Source organism: Lathyrus oleraceus, chromosome 5 (genome assembly GCF_024323335.1).
Source record: "Lathyrus oleraceus cultivar Zhongwan6 chromosome 5, CAAS_Psat_ZW6_1.0, whole genome shotgun sequence".
NCBI lineage: Eukaryota > Viridiplantae > Streptophyta > Magnoliopsida > Fabales > Fabaceae > Lathyrus > Lathyrus oleraceus.
In genome coordinates, this window is record NC_066583.1 from 258,510,787 (window position 1) to 258,527,669 (window position 16,883).

Consider the following 16,883-nt stretch of genomic DNA (forward strand, 5'->3'; position numbering starts at 1 on the left):
ATGAATGACCTTGGATCCTGATATTTTATATTGGATTTTTATATGATGTTCCACTTTAGGTGGGAACTCCATGCATGGAATGATGCATGGGATGTATGCAAGTATGCAATTTGCTGGGGATATTTAGGACGTGTATGTAGGAATGCGAATCGTATAAGGCTATGCACATGTATGCCAATGATTGGTATGATTATTTCTTGGTGAATTTTCCTATTTGGTAGGAAGATTATGTATGTAATTAATGTACATGGCACATGTGATGTATGCGAGTATGCAAATGGGTAATTGGGATACGTCCCGGTTAAGACGTTTTTGCTTTGAGGAATGATGCCAGTAGCGTGGACTTTTGTTATTGGGGTGACCTAATAAAGATCGAGTTTTTATGCCCCACTAGGTGATTTTGGGAATATATTTGGGTTGCTCCAAGCCACTGAAGGGTTCAGACTTCTCGACACGCGATACTCCATCCATTATTTATTAATGTTTCTGCTAGAAATACAATGGAGCCTTGCCCCGTTTTGGCTATACCATTAGTACATTTATGAGAGGTGTGAATTAGTGGTTGAAAGGAACATAGGTGTCTGCAAACAGTCCTACACCTCTATGAAAAACGAGAACGAGCTCGGAGACTAAGGGATTTGTCCTTTTACTGTTTCAAAAGCAATTTTATCACTTTGTTCAAACATGTGTTTTATTTTCTCCAAGATTTTAAGAGTGATGTTTATCAAAAATACAGGTGCTTTGCAAACAAACAGATAAAATACAAAAATGATTTGGGCACAACTTTTGTCGAGAAAATTTTCTTTTATTGATTTGACCCTTAAATGGGTGATTGTACATAAAGATGCAATTCCTTAATGAGGTGATTGTTGTGCATAGAAACAAAATGGCAATGAAAACTGAGTTCTTATTAAGTTTCCACACTGCTATGATCCTTATGTCTTTGATAGTCCGAGCACTTTGCTTTTGAAAAGTGAGGTAGATTGATTCTTTGTCTTCGAGGGATATGTTGGACACCTGAAAGTACAACTCTTCACCTTGGAATTAATCCCTAACTTTTGCCGGGACCGCCCTTTCGGGTTTTCAATCCATCGGGATACCCATTTTTGCTTGAGTCGTCCTTTCGGGTTTTCAACTCAGCGGGTCGATTCTTTTATTTTTTATCCCTAACTTTTGCCTGGATCGCCCTTTCGGGTTTTCGATCCACCGGGATAGCCATTTTTTCCTAAATCGCCCTTTCAGGTTTTCGATTTAGCGGCTTTTATTATTCCAATTTTTTTAGGCGAAGTACTTTTTAACAGCATCAGTATTAGTGGGAAGTGGCAACCCATTACCGTCCATAGTTGCCAGGATTAGAGCGCCTCCGGAAAAGGCTATAACCACCACAAATGGACCTTCATAATTTGGTGTCCATTTCCCTCTGGAGTCTTTGTGAATGGGCAAGATTTTCTTCAGCACCAAATCTCCCTCTTGAAACACCCTAGGACGAACTTTCTTGTTGAATGCCTTTTTAAGACACCTTTGATAAAGTTGACCATGACCTAACGCTTTCAAGCGTTTCTCCTCAATAAGGTTGAGCTCGTCGTACCTTGATTGAACCCATTCTGCCTCGTCTAGCTTAGCCTCAATCAAGACTCTCATCGAGGGGATCTCCATTTCTATAGGGAGAACTGCTTCCATACCGTATACCAAGGAATAAGGGGTTGCCCCTGTTGAAGTTCGTACCGACGTGCGATAGCCATGTAACGCAAAAGGTAACATCTCATGCCAATCCTTGTACGTGACAACCATCTTTTGGATGATTTTCTTGATATTTTTATTCGCAGCTTCAACAACCCCATTCATCTTAGGTCGATAGGGTGATGAGTTGTGATGCTCGATCTTGAACGTTGTGCATAACTCGTTCATGGTCTTGTTGTTGAGATTGGACCCATTATCCGTGATGATTTTGTTAGGAATCCCATATCGACATATGATGTTGTTTTTTAAGAAACGGGCAACTACATGCTTCATGATGTCCGCATAAGATGCGGCTTCCACCCATTTGGTAAAGTAACCTATGGCCACCAAGATAAATCTGTGTCCATTTGATGCTTTGGGTTCTATCATTCCAATCATGTCAATGCCCCACATAGAGAAAGGCCAAGGTGATGCTATAACGTTCAGCGGGGTAGGCGGTACATGTATCTTGTCAGCATAGATTTGGCATTTGTAGCATGCTCTGGTGTAATGATAACAGTCGGCTTCCATCATTAACCAGTAGTAACCTACCCTTAGGATTTTCTTTGCCATGGCGTGCCCATTTGCATGCATGCCGAAGGATCCCTCGTGTATATCCTTCATAAGCTAATCAGCTTCGTGTTTGTCCACACACCTCAACAATACTGTGTCGTAATTCTGTTTATACAACACCTCACCGTTCAAGAGGAACTTTGATGCCAACCTCCGGAGGGTCCTTTTGTTAAGGTTGGAAGCCTCTGCCAGATATTACCATTTCTCTAGGTACTGTTTGATATCAAAGAACCAAGGTTTACCATCTGGCTCTTCTGCTGTCGTCAGGTAATGTGCAAGTTCGTCAAAACGCCTAATTTCAATGTGAGGCTGATGATTGGGCCATATTAATTTGTATATGGAAGCCAAAGTTGCTAAGGCATCTGCCATCTGATTCTCTTCTCGAGGAATATGAGAGAAAGTGATTTCGTCAAATTTTGGGAGTAGCTTCAACACATAATCCCGGTATGGAATTAGGTTAGCATGTCTTGTTTCCCAATCTCCTCTAATCTGATGTATGACTAGAGCGGAGTCCCCGAATACTTCTAATATCTTGATTTTCAACTCAATAGCTTCTTCCAACCCTAATATTCAAGCTTCATACTCGCCCATTTTATTTGTGCAGGTAAAACAGAGCTTTGCGGTGAACGGTAGATGAAAATTCTTGGGAGACATCAGTACTACCCCAATTCCATGGCCTATTCAATTTGAGGCGCCATCGAACATGAGAGTCCAACCTGTTTTTGGCTCAAGATTTTCCTCTAGTTCGGAGTCTTCAACATCCTTAACAACCATGATGTTCTCATCTGAGAAGTCAAACTTCAAAGGTTGGTAATCCTCTAGCGGTTGGTGAGCAAGATGGTCTGCTAATATGCTTCTTTTGATTGCCTTTTGCGCAACATATTGAATATCGTATTCTGATAACAACATCTGCCGTCGGGCAATTCTACCAGTGAGAGCTGGCTTCTCAAATATGTACTTGATGGGATCCATTTGAGATACCAACCAAGTCGTGTGAGTTAGCATGTATTGCCTGAGACGCTTAGCGGCCCATGTGAGTGCACAACAAGTCTTCTCGAGTAATGAATATCTGGTCTCGCAATCATTAAATTTCTTGCTCAGATAATAGATGGCATGTTCTTTTCTACCAGTTTCATCTTTTTGTCCTAATACACAACCCATGGATTCGTCGAGTACGGTTAAATACATGATGAGAGGTCTCTCTTCTGCAGGGGGCATCAGAACCGGTGGCTCTTGCAAGTATTCTTTGATTTTATCGAAGGCTATTTGGCAGTTATCATTCCACTCCACGCCTTGATTCTTCCTCAGAAGCTTGAATATTGGTTTACATGTGGCAGTAAGGTGAGAGATAAACCTTGCGATGTAATTTAGTCTCCCCAAGAAACCACGAACTTCCTTCTCAGTCCTTGGTGCAGGCATGTTCTGAATGGCTCGAACCTTGTCGGGATCTACTTCAATTCCCTTTTGGCTTACGATAAAGCCTAAAAGCTTCCCAGATCGAACCCCAGGTTAGTGATATGTTCTTCTTCTGTCTGGGATTTGGCAATCATGCCGTCAACATACACCTCAATCTCTTCATGAATCATGTCGTGAAAGAGAGTCACCATGGCATGTTGATATGTTTCCCCAGCGTTCTTTAATCCAAACGGCATTACTTTGTAACAAAAGGTGCCCCAAGGGTTAATGAACGTGGTCTTCTCCATGTCCTCGGGATCCATTTTAATTTGGTTGTATCCAGAGAAACCATCCATAAAGGAAAATACAGAGAACTGAGCTGTGTTATCCACCAATACATCAATGTGAGGTAACGGGAAATCGTCTTTGGGACTGACTCTGTTTAAGTCTCGGTAGTCTACACACATGCAGACTTTCCCATCTTTCTTTGGTACCGGTACAATGTTGGCAACCCATTGTGGGTACTTGGTGACTTCCAAGAAAACCAGCGTCAAACTGCTTTGTCACCTCTTCTCTGATCTTGAGAGCCATATCTGGTCGAGTCCTTCTTAGCTTTGGTTTGACAGCAGAGCATTCTTCTTTAAGGGGAAGCTTGTGGATCACGATATCGGTATCTAATCCGGGCATGTCTTGGTATGACCAAGCAAACACGTCGTCATATTCGTGGAGGAGCTCTATCAATCTTGTCTTCACTGCATCTTGAAGTGCGGCGCCTATCCTTACTTCTCTCTTGTCTTCTTCTGTCCCCAGATTAATAACTTCAATGTCCTCCTGGTGTGGTTGAATGACCTTCTCTTCTTGTCTGAGTAATCTGGCCAACTCTTCAGGGAGTTCGCAATCTTCCCCCACTTCGTCTTCAGCTTGGTAGATTGGACAATCAAAATCATATTGGACCTTAGCAGTGTCGTTATCAATGGTCTCGGTGGTGTTTCTGCATGTTATGGTTTATGCAGTTTATTTAGAACGTGCGTGCATAAAAATTGATGCCATTTTTGTATTAATAAAAAAACGAAAGGAAAGGAACAAAAGTTTGGATACAAATTGCCATTTCATTAATGATATGAAAAAAAAACTCTTGAAAATGATAAAGGAGGCCCTACAACATGCCAATATGTCTTGGGCAGAACACAAGGTTTTGTCTAAAATAATAAAATTACTTTTGAAAAATTTGGGGAACTTCCATAGCCTTCCAGTTTGTCAGTTCTTCATTAGGTGCGGCTTGTCGCATCCAACTAGACACCCCCTCTTCGCGATCTTCTTCACTGATCATCGTCACCTGTTTGCCAAAGATGTGACCAGCACTGGTGAATGTTTTCTCTACAGAAGGAATCCGCTCTCTGTCATGTTGGTTACCGGCTTTATTTGACGATGGGTCATACCTCAGGCCAAACTTATCTCGTTTCTCTTTCACTTCCACCATTTTGCTCCAGTCTTGAGCATTTTCACTTTCCATAATAGCCTTAGCTCCTTGCCACGAAGCCATGGATGGTCCTGATTTCGAGGTCTCCAATGTCTGTTGGATGGCCATCATATTTACCATTCCAAGGATTGGAATGGTGTCTCAGTAATCTCGCCATCCACCTCAATATATCGGAAAAATGTCAAGTGGTTAACCAAGATATCCTCCTCTCCTCCAATCACAATCATCTTGTCATTTGTAATGAATTTTAGCTTTTGATGCAGAGTGGAGGTGACAGCGCCTGCGGAGTGAATCCAGGGTCTCCCAAGTATGCAACTATAACCGGGATGTATGTCCATGACCTGGAACGTGATATTGAAAATAGTTGGACCTATCTTGGTTGGTAAGTCAACCTCTCCTATCACTGCTCGCCTTGAGCCATCAAATGCTTTTACGATTAGGGTATTAGGCTTCATACTTATCCCTTCCATTGGCAGCTTTATCAAAGTGGTCTTTGGCATGACATTCAGCGAGGAACCTGTGTCTACTAACACCCTTGATAATATAGTGTCTATGCATTTCAAGGAGATATGTAGGGCTTTGTTATGGTTCTTTCCCTTGATCGGTAGTTCATCATCATTAAAACCCAAGAAATTCCCAGTGGTCACACAAGCTATCACATCGTCAAACTGCTCTATTGTTATGTCCTTCGTGATATGTGTGGCGCTTAATACTTTCAACAACGAATTCCTGTGTGCTTCTGAGTTGAGCAATAAAGATAACATGGGTATTTTTGAAGGTGTTCGATTCAGTTGGTCCACCACCTTATAATCACTCTTCTTGATTATCCTCAGAAATTCCTCGGCCTCTTCACGAGTGACTGCAGCCTTAGGAGATAGGTGCATGTCTTGCATTTCTTGATTAGGGACGGGGATTTGGACAGCGGCTTCCTTCCCTTTAGCCTTTGCAGAAGTATCAGTGGTTCTTGGCGCGAACCCTCGGCCACTACGTGTCATTCCTGCCGGCCCCACAATCGAGGTGACATTTGGTTCGTTGATCATCAAAGGTCGTTCTTCCTGCCCCTACTTAAAAGCTCTGGGCTGATATATCCACGAGACCGCCTTCTCATCTTCATATGCGAACGGTGCTGGAAACTCTATCACCAATGGGCTTATAGGTATTTCCACATTAACCTCATCATAAGGGATGTCCACCATGGCTATCTCTTCCTGGTTCTTGCTCTTGACACGACAATTCATCTGTAACTCGCCTCGATCCAGCATTTGTTGTATAAAATTCCTCAACTTTTTATTGTTCTCTTCAACAACTAGCTCCTTCGGGATTAGACCACTCTTTAGCAATTGTGCTCCTATCCTGGTGATAGGGGTTTGAATCTCTTCAACCTTACGGATCAATTTGCCTTGATCACTCTCCTCAATGGCACTGACGGAAGCATCCTTATGTGTTGGCATAGGATTGGTGTTCACGTTCGGGCGTCTCGGAGTGAACGAGACGGCCTTTGCTTCGATCAAGTCTTGTACCCGATTTTGAAATGCAAAATAATTCTCCAAGGTATGACCAGGTGCTCCCATGTGAAACTCACAATGGGCGTTAGTATCGTATCCGGGTGGATATGGAAAAATAGCTGGTTTTAACTCCCTCAATGTCAGAAGGCACTCCTTTTGCAGATATGGGAATATCTGGCTATAAGGTACTGGTAGGGGATCGAGTTGCCTTAGAGGTCTTGGCTTGAATTGTCTTGGTGGCACAGTGTTTTGCTGATGATGATGTTGATGATGTTGTGGTTGATACACCCGTTGTTGTTGTATTAGCTGTTGGTAAGGTATGGGTACCACGTCGGTGACTTGGCCATATGAAGCTTGTTGCTTCCCTTTATAGCATCTGGATATAGCGTTCGTTTCACCTTCTCTTTTCTTCGAGAAGCCTCCAGAATACTTTTTCGGTGCGCTAGGGGCTGTCATAACTCCTAGAATCTTTCCATCCCTCAACCCTTTCTCTGTGCGATCTCCAATTGTGACTAGATGTGCAAAGTCGGACGCTGCACTACTCACCAATCTATCAAAGAATGGGTCCTTCAAGGTGTCCACAAATATTTTGGTCATTTCCTTTTCAGACAATGGTGGCTCTACCTGAGCAGCCAACTCTCTCCGCCATTGGGCGTATTCTTTAAATGACTCATTTTCTTTCATGGCCATCCCTTGTAACTGCATTCGGTCGGGTGCCATATCTAAGTTATATTTGTACTGACGGAGAAATGCGTCAGCCAAATCCTCCAAGCTTTGAATCTGCCCCTGCTCTAAGCTCATGTACCATCTCAGAGATGTTCCGCTTAGACTGTCTTGGAAACAATGTACAAGTAGTTTGTCGTTTTCGGTATGAGCAGCCATTTTCCTGAAGTACATTACCAGGTGACTTCTTGGGCAAGTATGTCCTTTGTATTTCTCGAAATCAGGAGTTTTAAATTTAGCCGGGATGACTAAATTTGATACCAAACACATGTTCATGGTAGAAGCGCCGAAGATATTATTCCCTTCTATAGCTTTGATCTTCTTTTCCAGGGTACGGAGCCTATCTGCAGCAAGATCTGGAAGTATCTTAGGCTTCGGTCGATCAGGCACATAGAAAGCATCGTACTGGTTATCTCCAATTTCGGATCCATGATGAGTAGACGGATCAGAAGGCTCTGCATGATCCCCATCTCCTTTGCCTCCTACTGGTTTCTGAACCAGTCTCTTCTTGGTGGGGACGAAACTTTTGTCTTGGGGGTTCAAACCTGGTGTGCTATCATTCCTTTTTACCCTAGCTTCTTCCTCCTCAATCCTCTCTCTTTGGGCAATTGTGAGCATTGTCTCCAACAGTTGATCCATTTTCTCTTGGATCGTATTGATGTTTGTCCTCATGGTAATTTGGTTAGCCTCAACTTGCTCTAACGTCATCTTGTATTTGCTTCGCGTCTCGTATCGGTGTTGATTAGTCAGTGTGGCTGGATAAAGGGTTAAAAGGTTGGGTAAGTTTTTTTTTGAATTTTTATGAAGCGTGATGCATAATGCAGATGCAGATGTTATGCATATTTTATTTTCAGGGAATCATTCGAGTTCCATTAGTTGTTAGTAATTCGAAGAAACAAGAAATACTTAGAATAGCAATAATGGAGTAATTTTTAAATGTCATTCATTCAAGTACATAACATAGGGGTACAAAAAGGCCATAGTTCAAAATACATTTGTTAAAGGAACAAAATATAAGACATAAGAAAATTAAACTACAGGCTTTTTGGCCTGGAGCTCTTCTAGTTCCTCCTTGAATCTCTTCAGCAGCCCTCTACAAAGCAGAATGAAACTGATTATGGTTAGAGGAGTGCTATCTTCCTTTAACTCTTCAACTGCGTCTCTTAACTTCCATGGTAATTCTTTAGCCGCCCAATTACAGAACCCCATTAGCCCATCGAGCTTTGCACGAAACTTATCCCTATCTCCTTGCAAGAAGTCTATAGTCTTCTTAAAGCATTCATAGTCTTCAATCACATACTCTCGTTCCTTCAACCATATGGAGTTGTCTTGGTGTAATGACTCTAGCTGGTTCTTCCAATAATTGGCAGACTCTTTTGCGTCTCTTACTTCTCGACACTTCTCCTCCCATATCATGGGTGAAACCCTAGAAGCTTCGGTGGCCATATTCTTGAGTCGGCGCTCCTGATCTACTTCAGCCTTTGCATGACGAACAGAATTGGTGAGTTCTTTTATCTGAGCCCCAAATGTATCTCTTATCATCTTGCTTTCCTTCGTGGCTAGATGCCACCAACGCTCATTGTCTTGGCATTCTTTCTGAGCTCGTCATAATTGACCCTTAAGAGTATCTAGGCAATGATCATCTTGTTCTAGTCCTACTTTGATATTTTTCCTTTTATGCTCCTCTTTGTTGAACTTTTCCACATGTGCTTGAAGTTGTGCATCCTTTCTCCCAAGCTCCCACTTCATGGTGTTTTTCTCATTGATGATTTGTTGGAGTTTTATCTGCAACTATTCATTCTCTTTTTCTAACTTTGCCATGGTGGTCTTGAGTTCCTCCACTTCTTCAATAGGGACATGGGTGAGCTTAGGTTCAGGAAGAGGTACAGGTGTCCGAATGACAAATGGCATTTTGATCATCTCCACCCTTTCCTTTACCCAATGAAAATATGGTTCTTTTGTAATCCCATTTGCTCTCCCCAAATCAGCTTTCCCTTTTTGATAGATATTCTTCCAAGCCTCTTTGATTCGTTGGAACAAGCTAGGATTCTCAACCCCAAAGTCAAGTAACAAGAAAGCTTCCAAAGACCTCGCCTTTGGAGGGCCTTCCATTGGGTAGCCAAGTTGTCTTAGTGATAGAATCGGGTTAGAATTTACGCATCCTTGAGTTCCAATAAGTGGTAGATTAGGGAAATCCCCACAGTTTAATATGATGTCCATGTTGATGTATTCTTTGGAATACCAAGAAAGATCTTTAGATCGGAGTGATCCCAATCTCTGAGGCCAACTAACATCTATTTGTTCAATCCAAGCACCTGTCTTCGGAAGATGTTCTAGAAACCACTGATAATGTAAAGGAGCACAACAAGCAATCATCCCTTTCTTCTTAGTGTACCTATGGCTCATGTAATAGTAAACATCAGCTAACAAGGTGGGCACTGGGTTTCCAATAAGGAAAACGCAAATAGCATCCATGTCTATGAAACCATCCATATTTGGGAACAAGACGACGCCATAGATGGTCAATGCAATAGCAGAGTAACAAGCATCCCAACTTTCTGCTTTTAGTAGGGTATGATCTCTTTCCAAGAGAAAACTTAGCAAAAATCCTTTGGTGTTCCCTTTAGTCTCTAGGTTAGCCTCTACTTCCTTTTCGTCCATGTGAAGCGTGCTAGCAATGATCTCAAGGGGCAAAGATTCATCTATCCCTTCAAATAGTGGCTTGTTCTTCATAGGAATCCTAATAAGACGCTCAAATTCTTCCAACGTTTGTGCTAGCTGGAAGTCTTGGAATGTGAAGCATCTTAAAGGTAGGTCATAGAATAGAGCCAGAGTAACTAAAGCTGTATGGTCCACTCGTTGGTTGAGGATGCTGAGCAGATTGCCATAATTCTTCCCAAAGTTGATTCTGTACACCGGGTGCATTTGAGAGACCAAGTCACGTAAGCTCCTTAGATCGGGATCTTTGAACTTGAAAGATTAAATGTTTCTTTTGCTTGATTCCATATTTCTTGAATTCCTGCAACTTATGACACTCAGATTCCTTGGAAATAAAATAATATGAATGTCATGTTATGAATGATGTTATGCATGCCACAAGTAGGTCAACATACAGACCGTGAGAGTGGGTATCCTTGGTTACTAAACAAAACCCTTTTGGGAGGATGCTAAAGTTAAAAGGTTCCCAAAGTCATCGAACACTCATTAGGAAAGTTATTATCATGACGAAAGCTCATCCGCTAATAACATCCCCAAAAAGAGTCTCGTCTGGGTGAGGCCTTCGTATGGTCCCAAAGAGGAAGACTCCTATTGGGTCCATACTACACAACTCTCGAGTCCAAGGTTCTAATAAGGTTCTCAGAGTCATAGATCGAGGTTGGGAATACTACTGTAAGGTAGTAATACGCCCAAGGGATCTCATCTGATTGGGGTTTTCGTATTAACCCAATAAGTCTGGGACTTTTCAGGTAAGTACTACATAACCACCGGATATAATAGGTTAAAAGGTCCCTAGAGTCATTGATCCAACTTGAGAATACTATCGTCGTGACGAAAACTCGTCGAGCAATAATATCTCAAGAGAATCTCCTCTAGGCGGGGTCTTCGTATCTTCCCAACAAGGAAGACTCCTTTTGGGCGCCCACTATGCAAACACCAACTTAATCTTATGGTTTTTCTCAGACTCGGGTGGAGAGCTTATCTCACAAAGTATCACCAACCAGAGAACCCCAATAATACATAGCCAATAAAGCACCAGATAATAATTATGACAGCATAATAATACAAAATAAATAACAAACAGATAAATAGAATTAACACACAATACATCAACTGAACTAAATTAGGCTTCACTATCTTTTGCTTGGAGCTAGTCCCCAGTAGAGTCGCCATCTGTCGCCTCTCGAAAAATGTGATTCCTCGCGATGGTCGCGGAAAATTTTTAGTTCGAACAGAGTCGCCACCGAACTTTATTTATCCCAATAAAGGGATAGGAAAATATCGATAAAACCTTTAGGAAATGGAATAATGGTCGTCACAACCATATTCGGGTTCGGGAGTTGATTACGCAAGGGGAAGGTATTAGCACCCCTCAAGTCTGTTGTACTCAATGGGAACCTTTTAGTTCTAATTTATGTTTTGAGTGTTAATTCATGTTTGTTTGTTATCTTTGGGTTATAAAATATTGAAAATGGAAATGGATGGGAACCTCAAAAGGGAAAGGGGAGGTTTTTTATTAGTGTGCTCGCCAAGATCTCACAATATCGTGCCTACGTATCCTTATGGTGCAATAAGGAAATCAGAGCATTCGTAGTTCGGGAAACTACGGCTGGTTGGTTTTTTTAGTGAACAACTATTTAGATCGCGTTCTAAAGGCTAAATGTTGGCTTGTCTACTCTCGGCGGAGGCTTAAGCATTGGTTTGTTATGCGCATTAGAAAGGATTAAATGGTGTTCCTTCTGAAAATAGTTTAGGTCATACGGGGGTGACAAGTTGGATTAATATGTTTGACGTTTTGTTTGGTTGAGATGTTTTTTGTTGGATGACGATTTCTCAGATAGTTGAGTAAGACAACTCGTATCCTAACAGTCGGGAAAGGGAATAGAAGACTCTAGACCACTTTCTTTTTCATCCTTAATTATAGAAAGGAATTGATAATAATTAAGGTATTTTAAATGGATGACGGATACTCGGATAATCGAGTGAGACAACTCATATCCTAATAATTGGGAAAAGGAATAGAAGACTCTAGATCGCTTTCTGTTTCATCTGAGTATTTATGAAAATAAGGTTGTATACAATTGACATATTTTAGAATAAACAACAAGTACTTGAATTACTGAGTAAAACAACTCATATCCAAGCATTTGAAAAGAGGAGTTGAAATCCCAAAACCATCTCCTTTTCGTATAGTTTGTTAAGAAAATGATTTGATTAAGTTGTATGTTTGTGGGAAAATGACAATTGTTCGACTGGCCGAGTAAGAGAACTCGTATTCAACCAATTGAGGAGAGAAGTTGAAAACTCAAAGTCAACTCCCTTTTCATTTAGCTTACTGTGAAAATAATTTGATTTTATCGGGGTTTGGAGGTTTGTAGAGGAACGACAATTATTTGACTAACCAAGTAAGAGAACTTGTATTCAAATAGTCGAGGAGAAAAATTGAAGACTCAAAGTCATCTCCCTTTTTATTTCTTATTATAAAAGTACTTGATTTATTTGTGCTTGGGTGGATTAGAAATGAAGATTATTCGATTAACCGAGTAAAAGAATTCGTGTTCAAATAATCAAGGAGAGGAGTTGAAAACTCAAAACCATCTCCTTTTTATTCCTAAATGAAATAGTATTTAATTGTGATTAAGTATTTTAATTTTGATTTTAATAAAGAATACTCGATGTTGGATAGAGGTTTTAAATTTGTATTTTGTGAATGAATTGAATTTATTTAGTGAATAGTTCATCTAATCGATTAATTAAAATTGAATAGGTCTCATTGTAAGAAGGCCCAAGAGTAAGCCATGTGAGGTTGATAGCGATGCTTTAAAAGCGATCGACTTATAAAAGGTATTTTGGAAATGGGGTCGACATTGAATCGATAAGTATGTGATTTATTTTCGAAATTGGTTTGAATGATTTTATATTGGTGAAATCGACATAATCTTGTCACAATTGTAATACGTCATACATATGTATTCAAGACTAGGTACAAATAAGTCAATACAAAATAACAATGCACACACATTCCACAAAAATAAATAATTATTTAAATTATAAACGATAGTAATAATAATATAATTAATTAATTAAATAATTAATGGATTATTTGATTAAATAATATAAGTAATTAAATAATAATGATATAAATAAATAATTAAATAATTATCATTAGGTATTAATAATAATAATAACAATATATATATATATATATATATATATATATATATATATATATATATATATATATATATATATATATATATATATATATATATATATATATATATATATATATATATATATATATATATATATATATATATATATATATATATATAATTTTGAAAGATAGAAAATGAAAGAAAAACAAAAAAAGAGTAAGAATAATTGGGCTTGAAATGAGAAGCCCAAATCTGGGCGTGCTACTGAATAAACAAGGGGTTTAAATAACAAAACATCTTTGGGCCCAATTCAGAGGAGATGTTGGGCCCACGAATCCCATGGATTACCTGGTCAACGAATTGACCATGCAGGTGAATCAAGGACCCTTTGATTTCATGACTTGATTAAGTCAATGAGGGTGGACGGATGATAGCTATGCTAGGACACGGTAAGGATTTATGGATGCCACACCAAATCCACCAGAAAGAATCAAACCATTGGTGACAAGTGTCCATGGTGGAGACACTTGTCACCACCGTGCTCATCCAAAAACCAACACCTTAAATCCCTTTTTCTATCACAAAAACTCATTTTCCATCTGTTCACTCTCTCTCTTCACTTCTCAAACCCTAAAATGCTCTGCAACTGAGCGTCTCTCTCTAACCAGTTCGTCGGAGAAGAGAGCAGCGAGCGGCCGTCTGCGACGGCGCCGCCCCAACCCTATGGTGGTCCAACCACACGAAACCCTAACCTACATAAAAAAACATTCTGAGTTCAAATCCGGACTCATATTTTCCAAAAAAAACAACTCCACTAGTCCAGATCGGAGGTTTCAACCGAAACCCTAACACTACAACCAAATCAACGACGGCAAGGGTTTTAAGCAAATAAGGACGCGGACTTGGCGTACAACGAAGGCGACGTGAAAGGAAGAAAAATAAAAGAAAAGGAAATACCCACTTGTAGCTAGTCCGAAGGTCGCGACTACAGCGAACCCAGGTAAATGGCCTCTCTTTTTTCAATGTCCTTCTTCTTCTCCTCCTTTCGGCGCGTTCTAAGTCTTCTTGTTGTGCTAGGTTTAACGTGCTTGGAGCTTCACCGAGAAACCATGAGTTGTTTGGTTCGAGTTAGGTCTCCGACGATGCGAATTTCTCCACCACGCTTTAGATAAGCATCTTCTTTCAATCTTCTCCTCCTTCTGCTTTTCCTTTGGATGTCGTTTTGTTGTTTTTGAATGTTAGGGTTATCGCTTCTTTTTTGTAGAAATTAACATTGTCCCTTTTTTTTTGTGTTCTCTGTTCTCTGTTTAAGTTCTTTTTTATGATGAATTTATTCAATCTTGAGATAACTTGTTAGATTTCTTTTTCTTATCCCAAATTTCATGGGATTGTTGTTTTGTGGTTTCATTGTTGTTTTGAACTGGTTAACGAAACACATTCTTTGGTGTTCGCTTTGGTTCTCTATGCAAAGCCTTAAACTGATTCATTTGTTAATTATCTTTTAGTTTTTTAAGCGCTTATTGATAAGCCCTTTTTGACTCAAGTTGTTTTTTTGCAGGTCACACAAATGAAGTGACCTTAATTGAAGGGAAAAGTTTGCGCCCACTCTATGAGGCGAATGGGTTTTGGGGCGTTTCAACTCAAAAGTGGTTTTGGCAATGGCTTTTGAGAGCTTCATCTTCAATCTGCTGGATTTACAGCAGCTTTGATTTATTCCATTTGAATATCAAGATGTAATTTGGACTGTTTGTAACGCATTGGATAATGTATTAGCTTTTGGATAATTATGTAAACTTTGGAATTATTTGTAATACCTTTAGACTCAAAATTCAATTATGCAATTAATCTTTTTTTAAATATTTTAAGCTTTATCTCAATATTTTATTTAGAAGCTTGTTTGGGCCACAATGCAATAAAAATGGACTTTTCACAAATGGTTGCCCCTTAGTTATGTTCATTATTGGCTTAAATAATTATTAAGGAACAACACATACCATAAGCATTAAAAATTCAATTTCAACCAAAATGAATCTTAAACATTGTCCATCACCATAATCTCTTCCAACAATTAACCTTAGCTTAACACAAATACATGCAACTTGAATTTAGATATTTATGAAGGATCGAGACTTTGGCATGAACACTTGGGATGTGAAAAATGAGCTAATAACAAGTGATCATAAAAAATAATCATGGCTCTTAATACTTACTAATAAGAAAATGGACTTTGGATTAGTAATGTAAAAAGATTTGGACCACACTTTACAATATTAATTATGGACATGTTTATGTGAATGGCCCTTTTTAAAACCAAGAGATCTCATGGATAAACCAAAATGTGCCTTGTTAACCAAAAAGTCCCAAAATGCCACAGATGTTTTCTTAAGTCATGTACAAGGATCTCAAAAGATTGAATGTCGCTGAAGATTTGATGTCACTAAGGGTTGAGAAACCCTAAGATAGAGCTTATGCCTTAAGATAGAGTTCATGCCTTATGACATTTGGTAGTGAATGCTGGTGAAAGTTTTTTCTTACCCGGACAAAATTGGGGTATGACATCTACAATTCAACCTCTGTTTTATTTATAGGTTAGAATTTTCAAAAGAATCATTGTATCTCTAAGTCTAGATTTTTGCAAAAAAATTTGTATGGCTTAAGAAAATGGGTGAATTAGCAAATAACGGAAACCACACATAAAGACTCAACAACACATTGATATTTAACTCGACTGACACTTTAACAAAAATAACAAAAGGAAATAACAATAACAATAATTTAAATCTACCTAGAAAGCGATAAATAAAAGAGGTAAAGTTTCTTCCCCCATACTTAAACCTTGCATTGTCCCCAATCCAACGACATAAGATAGGAAAGAAAGGTAGAACCTGGGTATCCTGCTACTAGCACCTCCTGCCACGTGTACGTGCACGTCCACCGTTTCTTGGCTGGTGAGGTGGCGTGTAGTTCTGGAGATCTTCCACATGCATTGTCAATGTTGTCATTTCATCAATCAAGCCAAAAATGTTTTATTCGGTTCTGAAAGCGTAGTCGTACTGATCATGCTGCATTTGGCGAAGGATTTGCATCATTTATGTTTGTTGAGCTTCCATGTTTTGGATTTGTAGGTCACGATAAGCGTCTAATTCGCTACGCCGCAACAGTTCAGCATAGATCTCATCAAGAGTGGTAGGTGCCACATTTCTTCTTCTTGGTCTTTGACTGGAGGATGTACCTGCAACATGTGTGTGGTGTGTGGGTCAGTAGCGGGAGCAGTTTGTTCTGGAATATGATCATCATCGGTGCCCCCGCCAACAACTACATTCTCAGGAATGTGCGCGGGGACTTGGTTAGGCACCGAATCATTAGTATAACAATAATTATCCGGGTTACGCACATCTATGTGATTTGGATTTGGAAGGATGAAATCTTGTAAGACATTATTTACAATTATTAAATTAAATTTTTCGTCTCCCATTCGTTTTATTAATTCCATACTCCTTGCCATGTCAATGTCAATGGCATGATGCGGGAGCGGGGTAAGCCTGGAAAAATTTTCTTCGAGTCCTAGGACTCTGGCTATGGAGGTTATTAAACCTCCAAAAATAATAGGAC

At 39.7% G+C, this 16,883-nt stretch overlaps 1 protein-coding gene across 1 annotated transcript; it reads right to left on the reverse strand.

Moving 5' to 3' along the window:
- Positions 1-9,186: 9,186 nt before the first annotated feature.
- LOC127080079 (uncharacterized) lies at positions 9,187-10,320 on the reverse strand. Its single transcript, XM_051020408.1, has one exon. The coding sequence runs from the start codon at positions 10,318-10,320 to the stop codon at positions 9,187-9,189; it is 1,134 nt and encodes a 377-aa protein (XP_050876365.1).
- Between the last annotated feature and the right edge of the window lie 6,563 nt (positions 10,321-16,883).